This window comes from Fukomys damarensis, unplaced genomic scaffold, assembly GCF_012274545.1.
Source record: "Fukomys damarensis isolate Sample0158 unplaced genomic scaffold, DMR_v1.0_HiC HiC_scaffold_37, whole genome shotgun sequence".
Taxonomy (NCBI): Eukaryota; Metazoa; Chordata; class Mammalia; order Rodentia; family Bathyergidae; genus Fukomys; species Fukomys damarensis.
Genome location: NW_022900949.1, coordinates 7,535,962 through 7,545,963, shown reverse-complemented (window position 1 = coordinate 7,545,963; position 10,002 = coordinate 7,535,962). Strand labels below are relative to the sequence as shown.

Genomic DNA, 10,002 nt, shown 5'->3' with positions numbered 1-10,002 from the left:
TTTTTTTTTTTTTTTTTTTTTTTTTTTTTTTTTTTTTTTTTTGGTACTGGGGATCGAACTCGGGAACTTGTGCTTGTGAGACAGATGGCAGCGCCATGCTCGTTTGTTTTTGAGACAAGATCTTGCTCTGTAACCCAGCAGGCTGGCCTTGAACTCACTGCAGTCCTCCTGCCTCAGCCTCCCGAGTGCTGGGATTACCAGCGTGCACCACTGTGCCAAGCTTCGGCGATGTTCTTTTATATATTAACACTAGGACCAGGACTATTGGGCAACTGATCAGAATTACAGGTCTTTTAGAGGTTCGCAGTAACCACTATATCAACAGCCTTTTAAGTCACGGACAATTTGAAAGCTTTCTTGGTTAGAAAGAGCCCTGACAGAGCCGTACCTGGCATCCCAGCTATTTAGGCTGAGGCAGGAAGATCTCAACTTCAAGCCCAGCCTGGGCAATTTAGCGACTCAGATCTCAAAATAATAAAATAAAATAAAAAGGACTAGGGATGGAGCTGAAGTGTACAGCCTCACTGGGTTCCATCTCCTCACTGCAAATAGCAAACAAACAAAAAACACATGACAAACGGGTTTCTTGACTTCCCTCCTGCTCGAACAACCATTCTTGGTTAAAAGCGGCCATTCTAGGCATTGCAGGGTGCCGAGCGGCATCTCTGGCCTCCACCCACTAGGTGGCAGTATCACCTCTCTACTGACCCCTCCAAAACTGTCTCCAGACCTTGCTCCAGGTCCCCAGGGAGGCAGGATCACTCCTGGTTGTGGATGCTGACTTACTGGGGACAGTTTTGTGACATCGAACAGCATCTACTTCTCCACGAGGGTGGGTAGACCCGAAAGTTATAAAATTCCGCTTGGGAACGCATTCATTAGGACTGAGAGCTAAGTAGGAACTCAGACGTGAAGTCAGGGGGTAAAACTGGCAGAATAAATCGTTGAACGGGACAGATCACAATGCTTGGCACCTCAGTGCCCGACCAAAGGGACCGGTCTCAGGTTCCCAAGAGAGAGGAGAAGACATACTCGGGGCTGGAAACTACCCAAATCCACTTGCTGACCAGTGCCCTGGGAGGGCGGGCCTTCTACCTGCTGTTAGAAAGCAGCCTTAGGGGAGGGGCCTGGACATCAGAATCCAGGGCAGCACAGACTGCACTCACGCCATCTTGGTTTGCACGCACCGCCTCCATTTCTTTGCTGTGTGACCTTGGACTCAGCGGGGAGACGACGTCCCTATTATCACACCTGTTATCATCAGGGATCCCACTGGTTGCTAGTTGACAGAAGCTTGATTCCAAATATCTTACACAAAAGAGGATAATCCGTTTGATCCAGGCCATTCCAGCTCAGCATGTGGACTTCAGGCATGCTTGGAACCAGGTGCTTAAGAAATGTTCTTCGGGCTCAATTTTGCTCTCTTGGTTCCATGGATCCACTCTACCCTTGCTTTCCCTCACAAGCCTGAGATGATTCGGCATTGTTCGCAGCTACATCTCGGCTCCTTCACCTCCATTCCGTGTCCTAGAATTCCCAGCTATAGTCTTCATCTTCTCTGTGATTGGATCACTTCAAGGCACATGCTCAGGTTCTGTCCAATCCCTGTGACCCATGTTGATGTAATAGTCTGGCTTCATCCAATCGGACTGGACCTCTGGATCTGGGTCTCTGTTGGCCCCATCCAGTCAGCATCTAAGAAGTAGAGGGTGAGGCTGAGCTGGGGAAGGCGGTACACGATAGTGCCTGGCTTTTTTGTGCACAGTGGGACGATTTCATGGAACTTGGCGACAGCGTTCCTGACACCCAGCTGGATCAGATCATCCAGAGCCAGAAGGTGAATCAGTGTGCCATGGTCAACTACACTTCGGGGACTGTGGGCGACCCCAAGGCTGTGATGCTCAGCCATGACAATGTAAGCAAAGTCCTCTCGTCCCTCTCCTCTCCCCGGGGTGGTGGATCTGGCCTGGGAGATGCCTAGGAGGCGTGCAAAGCAAGCACCCTTCCAGGTGTGCCTGGGTAGGTCACCCAGGCTGTGACCTTGGGGACTCTGTCTGGCTCTTGCTTGGCCCCTTCCCCCAAGCTTTGCATCCTGGCCCCCATGAGGTGAGCAACTTTGCTCTGCTAAGCCCTTCTGATTGAGTAACTGATCAATTGGTACTGGGGGTTACACTTGGGACCTTGCACTTTTGAGGCAGGTGGCAGAACCGCTGAGCTAAATCCCGGGCCCTCTTTTATTCATATTACTATTTATTTATTTATACGTCTAAATTCCTGCGTGGCCTTGGTTCATGTATGTAACACATCTTAATTCCTTTTTAAAATCCCATCCCTTCCCTCTATCTCCCGATCCCCTTCCTGCTCGAGAAAGATCTATCTCCCTACTTCCTATGATCTGTCTTTTGTTTTGCTCTTTATTTATACGTCAGGTTTCTCATATGAGAGAATCCATGTGAATTTTTTTTTTTTTTTTTGGCTTTTTGAGACAGGGTCTCACTGTGTATTTGAGACTGACCTGGAACTCACTATGTAGCCCAGGCCCGTCTCGAACTCACAGCGATCCTCCTGCCTCAGCCTCCTGAGTGCTGGGATGACAGGCGTGCACCACCACGAACTGGCAATTTGCATTTCTCTTAATGGTCCACCAGGCCCTTCTACTGTGATGTTTATGTGTTAAAGCCAGCTGACCATGAGCCAAAATAAACCTCTCCTCCTTAAAGTTGTACTTTGTTCCAGCATTGGAGGGCTGACTAGTACAGTCCCCAGAAGCGGGGTGGTGTTAAGGGGTGTAGCATACAGTGAGTGTGGGTCCTTAGCCATAGAAGTTAGGGAGTCCAGGGTTGGCTTCAAAGCGGGTGGTGGAGTGTAAGGGTGATTTGGTCACACTGTAAAAGAATCAGGCAAGCCAAGTGTGCCATTAAAAAATAAGTCTCTGAGCTGGGAAAGGTGGTGCACACCTGTCATTCCAGCACTCTGGGAGGCTGAGGCGGGAGGATCTCAAGGCTGAGCACAGCCCGGGAAATTTAGTGACTTAGCAAGACCATGTCTCCAAAAATAAAAAAGGGGTGGGGATGGAGCTCCGTGGGAAGGTCCTCAGCTCCATCCTAGTACTGTGAAAATAAACAACAGAGAAGCCAGAGGTTTGGTGTTGGAGAGCAATGCCTGTGCACGTAGGTGTGGTAGGTGCTCACGACATGAACACAGCCCGCGTGGACAGTCACCAGGCTGTCCCTGTCCTAGATCACATGGACAGCCGGGGCCGTGGTGCAGGCCCTGGGGCTCCCCATCTCCCGGAAGAACCAGGAGCAGATCCTCAGCTACCTGCCACTCAGCCACATCGCCGCACAGATGATGGACATCTGGGTCCCCATGAAGATCGGGGCGCTCACACACCGCACAGCCTGATGCGCTCAAGGTGAGACGGAGGGAGCCCCCCGGGGGGGGCCCACAGGCGACCATTCCACAGATGCTGTTTTGGGATTGGAGGTTGTTAATTGTTTTGCTTTGTTTGACACAGGGTCTCACTTATGTGGTTCAGACTGGCCTTGAACTTCAGTAATCCTCCTGCCTCAGCCTCCCAAGTGCTGGGATTACAAGCCTGCGCCACCACACCCTGCTGGGTTTTCAGGCTTTTTAATTTTTGTGTTTTTTTTCTACCAGGAATCAAACTCAGGACCTTGTGCTTGCGAGGCAAGCAATGGCACCACTGAGCTAAATCCCCGGTCCTTTTCTTGGTTTTTTTTGAGACAAGGTCTCACTATGTAGCCCAGGCTGGTCTGGAACTCCCAGCAAACCTCCTGCCTCAGCCTCCTGAGTAGCTGGGATTACTGGCATTTGCCACTGTACCTGGCTCAACTTTTCCTGATTTATCATCACATTTTTTTTTTTTTTTTTTTTTGGTGTGGTGCTTTGAGCCAGAGTTTCACTCTGTACCTCAGGCTGGCCTTGAATTCGGGGAAATCCTCCTGCCTCAGCTTCCCACATGCTGACATTATAGGTGTGTGCCACCACACCTGGATGATTATGCTGATTTAAGCTCAACGTGTCCCCACGTCCCTGGAATTGATTGCCTTTAAAAGAAAAACCTTATTTTTCAGTTCTAGTAAAACCACACCCATTTACCACCCCACTTCATAATAAGTTTTAGAGACAGGTAGTAGCTCCTCCAGTTGTTTTCATTCTTTGTTGACATTGCTTTGGCTCTTTATTCTAGGCCTTCTGCATCTCTTTATAAAGCTTAAGATCAAACCAGTGTGGTAGCACCCAACTTTCATCTCAGCTACTCAGGAGGCTGAGGCAGGGGGATCTCAAGTTTAAGGCTGGCCTGGGCAATTTAGTGAGATGCTTTCTCAAAATAAGAAATAGAAAGGGCCAGGGCTTAGCTTAGTGGTAGGGTGCTTGCCTAGCATGTACAAGGCCCTGGTTTCCATCACCCATTCATAGGAGGCACAGAAAAAAACATTCAGATCAGCTTGTCACTTTGTATGACTGAGTCTGCCTGGGTTTCATATCCAGGATTGCTCTGAATTTATAAGTCAATTTAGAGGAGAATTTTGCCCCCTTTTCACAGCTGCATAATGTTCCACATGTGCTTAGATAAATATTTTAGCCACGCTCCAATTGTCTAACATATAAATTGTTCCCATTCTATTATGAAATATCTTGCTTGCATTTTTTCCCTGTATATCCATGTCTTTCATTCAGCTAAATTCCTCATCCACAGAACTGAAGTTTCTGGCTTGCCCTTAAAACATTAATAGTACCGGAGTGTGGGGGCACACACCTGTAATCCTAGCATTCTGGGAGGCTGAGGCAGGAGGATTGCAAATTTGAGCCCAGCCCAGGCTACTTAGCAAATTAGGGAGGGCCTGTATCAAAACAAAAACATTTTTTAAAATGATGGGGAGGTAGCTCGGTGTGAAGGCCCTGGGTTCGATCTATTACCACCATTTTTTTTTAATTAAAAAGTTGATAGTATTTTCACATCTCCTTCCCAAAATATCAGTTACTCTACCGCATCAGATTCCTAGAGGTAATACAAAAATCTGATTGGCTGCCGGCCACCTTGGGTTGGGCCAATCCGTGAAGGGAAGGTTCTCTCTTAGGAGGGTGGATGGGGAGAGCTGGGCTTTTGGGGTCCACGAATGTCACCGCCGTGACCAACCTGGCTGGGTCCCTGCAGGGCACCTTGGTAAGCACTCTGAAGGAGGTAAAGCCGACCGTCTTCTTCGGGGTGCCCCGAATTTGGGAGAAGTTGCAGGAGACCATAAAAGGCAGTGTTACCAGGTTCTCCAGCTTCAAGAGGAAGATGTTCCTCTGGGCCGAAATGGTCGGCTCGAAGGTCCACGCCAGACGGACGCTGGGGTAGGCGGAGGCTCCGGGGAGCTGGGAGGCTGGCGGGCGAGGAGGTCCCGCCTTCCGCTCGGCGGCCTGCAGCTGCCTTTGGTGGCGTCCTTCCCAGGAGAGCCGACGTCTCCATGAACTACCGCCTGGCTAAGCAGCTGGTGTTCAGCAGGATCAAGAGCTCCCTGGGCCTCGACCACTGCCAGTCCTTCTTGAGCGGGGCCGCGCCCCTCGGCCAGGAGACCTCCGAGTTCTTTCTGAGCTTGGACATCCCCATGGGCGAGACCTACGGCTTGAGTGAGAGCTCGGGACCGAACAGCGTCTCCCGCTGCAGTCACTACAGGGCTCTCAGGTACCGGCCTCCTCCCCCTGTGCCTGCACCTCGCCTCTTCCCAGGCCCGGCTCAGCTCCCCCAGGCCCCAGGGTCCCCCAGACCCATAGACATCCCAAGGGCAAGTTCATTTCCGAGGCAGAGCCCTGTTCACGCACAGAATCTTCTGCCCTGTCTCTCCCTGGTCACTCCCGGTCCCTATACTGAGGATCTGGTTTCTCTCTCTCTGCTGTCCAGGTCCCAACACAAGGAGTAAAAAAATAAGTTAGATCTTCTTCATGTGGCAGAACCTTCTCCTGCCTCAGACAGGGGGCAGCACCCACTTCTTCTTAGACCCCAAGAAGAAGTGGAAGAATCTGTCACAGGCCCCTCCAAGTATCTAGTGGTGGTCTGTACACTGATGGCTCCATGCTCTCTGTACACTGATGGCTCCAGCCCTGCCCCTGAACCCCAGACTTCCTCTTTGCCCGGTTTCTCAGCCTCCCAGCCTGGGTGACTGAGAGCCTCTCACAGGTGTGTTGACTTCGTACCTTTAGAACTGCTCTCCCAGGCTGCTCCTCCTGTGGTTTTCCTGACCATCCTCTTTAGTTGCCAGAAACCCTGGAGGCACCTGGACTCCTCCTTTCTCTCTGATCCCACATCCAAACCATCAGCAAACTCTGCCTCGGGTGTTTATCCAGAGTCGGACCGTCTCACGCCTCTCCACTAACCCAGCAAATATTATCACTGAAGAAGGGAGTGTGAGAACTCGGGTTTCAGATCTTGCCTTTCTATCTTTTTGTTTTTGTTTTTTGAGGCAAAGTCTCACCATGTAGTTCTTGCTGGCTTTGAACTCACTGTGTAGCCCAGGCTGGTCTCGAACTCACAGTGATCCTCCTGCCTCAGCCTCCCAAGTGCTGGAATCACAGGCGTGTGCCACCGTGACTCGTGTTTGATTTTCCATCTTATAGAAGTGCCTTGGACCTCTAAAGAGATTCTTGTTGACTGTTTCCCTTGAGAGCAGCTGCCTTGGCATTGAATGGTGTGTGTTTTAGGTAGTGCAGTCTACAAAGGTGTTTTCTCAGTGGTGACAGATTTTTTTGTTGCTGTTTGTAAGCATTTTTCCTTCCTCCCATATATGTGAGATTAAAAACAGGCTATGGCGCCGCTGGGTTTCCCAGTTCCTAAAGGGGGGCTGGGTATCTGGGTTTGCAGGAGACACTGGGCCAGTACCTCCTGTCCTCTGGGTGCTGGAGCAGGTGTAGCCGGACAGTGCACCAGGAGTCCGGGCTGCAGACCCAGGCAGACCTGGGTGGGAGGCCTTGTCTCTGAGCCTCGGTCCCCCACGCCTGTCCCCTACAGCTGCGGCCAGCGTCGGGGAGGTGTGCGTGTGGGGCCGGCACGTCTTCATGGGCTATCTGGACAGGGAGGACGCCACCCGGGAGGCGGTGGACCAGGAAGGCTGGCTGCACAGCGGGGACCTGGGCCGTGTGGACAGCCAGGGTTTCCTGTACATCACCGGCCGCATCAAAGGTGCTGGGGCAGGGGGAGCCGGGCGTGGTGGGAGCCAGGAGCAGGCACACCTGTCATTGTAGCACTCTGGAGGCTGAGGCAGGAGGATCGCGGGTTCTGAGCCTAGCCTGGACAACTTGTGACAGAGACTGCGTCCCCGGATAAAAATAAAGAGTAGAAAGGGCTGGGGATGGAGCTCAGGGTAACAACCCTGGGTTCCATGCCTAGTACCAAAGGTGCGGACACCTGGCGGCACTGAGGGAATGGTGGGTGGCGATGGGAAAGTAAAACTTCCGGGGTCTCCGCTGTCCGGGTCGTCACGGTCAGAGCCCGCTTGGTCACAGAGCTCCTCATCACCACCGGCGGGGAAAACGTGGCCCCCGTCCCCACCGAGGCCCTGGTGAAGAAGACGATCCCCATCGTCAGTAACGCGGTGCTGGTGGCCGACCAGGCCAGATTCCTGAGCATGCTCCTGACGCTGAAGGTGACCTCTCCGCACCCCCAGGGTTCACGACTGATTTCTGGGCCTTCGGGGCCTGGCTTGAGGTCTGGGACTGGCCGGAGAGCGCGTGTGATGACAGGGGGGTGTCCCGGGCAGTGCCAGACCAACCAGGGGAGCGGAGAGCCCCTGGACAAGCTGACCTTGCCTGCCATCGACTTCTGCCGGGCCCTGGGCAGCCAAGCGTCCACCGTGTCGGAGATCCTGAGCTCACAAGACCCGCTCGTCTACGCGGCCATCCAGCAAGGCATAGACGCTGTGAACCAGGAGGCCACCTCCAATGCCCAGAGGATCCGGAAGTGGGCCATCCTGGAGAAGGACTTTTCTGTCAGTGGAGGGGAACTAGGTGAGTAGCTGGAGAGCCGGCGACCTTGGCTTTGACCCTCAGAACTCTGATGAACCCTTGCCAGTGTGTAGAATCATGTGGGCTCTTGGGAAAAGTACCCTTTTCTGCGACTCAGAGGTTCTGTGGGGCCAGCCAGGGACTGGGATGCTGCCATTTCCTTTCACTTATTCCATCCCATCCAAAAGGACTTGCTTGCTGTTCCAACAGCTCTCTGCACCAGCCAACCACAGGGCCTTTGCACCTGCCATTTCTGCTGCCTTAGAATGCTCTTTTCCCTTCACTCTGTGTGTGGGTGGCTTTCTCCCCTTGTCCTAACCTGACTCTTCAGGCCACTTTCTTGACAGCCTTCCCTGACCACCCTGGCTGTACTGGCTCACCATGGCCCTCAGTGGGTCACCTTGGAGCCATGGTATCAGCCCCCAATATCCTTGCCTCCTTCATGGGTCAGAATCTGAAATTATCCTGTGTGTATTTCTTTCTGTCTGTCTCCCACCGTGAGAGAAGGGCTCAATCTAGAATTGGGGGACCTGGACTCTACTCAAGTTCTTTCTTTGGGACTTTGTCTGAGCACGTGATTATAATCTGTGGATTGTTTTGTTTGAGGCAGGGTGTCACTGGGTAGCCCAGGCTGACCTTGAGCCCACAGCAATTCGCCTGCCTCAGCCTCCCAAGTGCTGGGATGGCAGGTGTGCGCCACCACACCCAACTTCTGGCTGTAATTTGAGTGTGAATGGAAGGGAGCCAGAGCAGGGGCTAAACATGCATCATTGAATAATCTGGGTTTGATCCTGGCCCCTCCATGCAAAGAAGTGACCTGGTCATGCACAAAGAGTGTGGAATTTTCCTGCCCCTCCACAGCTCTACTGATTTCTCCTGCTTGGTAGGTCCAACAGCGAAACTGAGAAGATATTTCATAACCCAGAAGTACAAATCACAGATCGAAAGTTTCTACCGCTGACAGCTTAAGCCGAGATGCTTCTTGTGGTGAGTTGTTACGTGGCTTTGCTGGGCTGTGTGTTGACCAGGTCCAGCAGAGGGCTCCTGTGGACAGCAGGCAGCTCTGCCAGGAGCTGCAGAGGGCACACACCCCGCTGAGGTTGCAGTGGGTTCTGGGTAGTGCTGGGCCTCAGGCGCCGCCTGCCGGGTCACGGTAGGGTATGCAGTGTCCTGCACAGTTGGTCTCCACTGTTGGGGGCTGTGCTTCTTGGCTTTTCTGCAAGCCAAAGAGCGTGGTCTCCTTGATCCAAGGAAGAAGGGGTGCAGTGCTCCCACTAGGGGCCAAATTTCTTTGTGAAATCCCAAAATGTTTTGCCGTGCCTGGTCTAGAGAAAGGCTTTGGAAACTTTAATGGGGGCGGGGGGGGTCCACTTGCCAGGAACCCGAGGAACGAGGTGTGCCGGTTCATCACACCCCCCGCTGCTGGTCTGTTCTCTTCTCCTTTCCTGCAGACACTTCCACAGGGCGCCTCCATGACACTTGTCAATCACTGATAGGGATTTCGGGGACCCAGCCCTGTGCACAGTGCGGGCCAAGAGTAGAGTTCACCTGCAGTGTTCAGAAAGGCCACCTGGAAACTGTTATGAACACAGCTGTTCCCTTATGAGCCAGGTGCAGTGGGCCTGTGCTTGTCTCCCCAGCACTCGGGTGGCTGAGGCAGGAGGATCACAAACTTGAGACCAGCCTGGACCGTATGGGTAGTGACACCCTGATCCAAAATCAAATTAAACCAAACCAAAACAAAATGTTCTCTTCTGATGCTCCCAGACTGCCCATTTGCATGAGTTTATTTGGGCTGCTTTAATACCACAAATGGAGGGGTTAAAAACAGATTTAGCCGGGTGTGGTGGCACAAGCCTGTCATCCCAGCACTCGGGGAGGCTGAGGCAGGAGGATCGCTGTGAGTTCGAGACCAGCCTGGGCCGCATAGTGAGTTCCAGGTCAGTCTCAACGACATAGTGAGACCCTGTCTCAAAAAAAGGAAATGGGGAGATC

General features: G+C 52.5%; 1 protein-coding gene across 1 annotated transcript in view; it reads left to right on the top strand.

Moving 5' to 3' along the window:
* Window positions 1-10,002, top strand: part of LOC104869723 (long-chain-fatty-acid--CoA ligase ACSBG2-like) — a 25,559-nt gene that overhangs the window by 14,622 nt on the left and 935 nt on the right. The window contains 11 exon segments of the mRNA XM_010635070.1: window positions 1,766-1,915; window positions 3,241-3,392; window positions 3,394-3,415; window positions 5,183-5,364; window positions 5,462-5,695; window positions 6,162-6,189; window positions 6,414-6,438; window positions 7,016-7,186; window positions 7,510-7,649; window positions 7,764-8,010; window positions 8,895-8,994. Of these exon segments, the coding sequence (XP_010633372.1) occupies window positions 1,766-1,915; window positions 3,241-3,392; window positions 3,394-3,415; window positions 5,183-5,364; window positions 5,462-5,695; window positions 6,162-6,189; window positions 6,414-6,438; window positions 7,016-7,186; window positions 7,510-7,649; window positions 7,764-8,010; window positions 8,895-8,968 (1,425 nt within the window). The 3' untranslated portion in view covers window positions 8,969-8,994.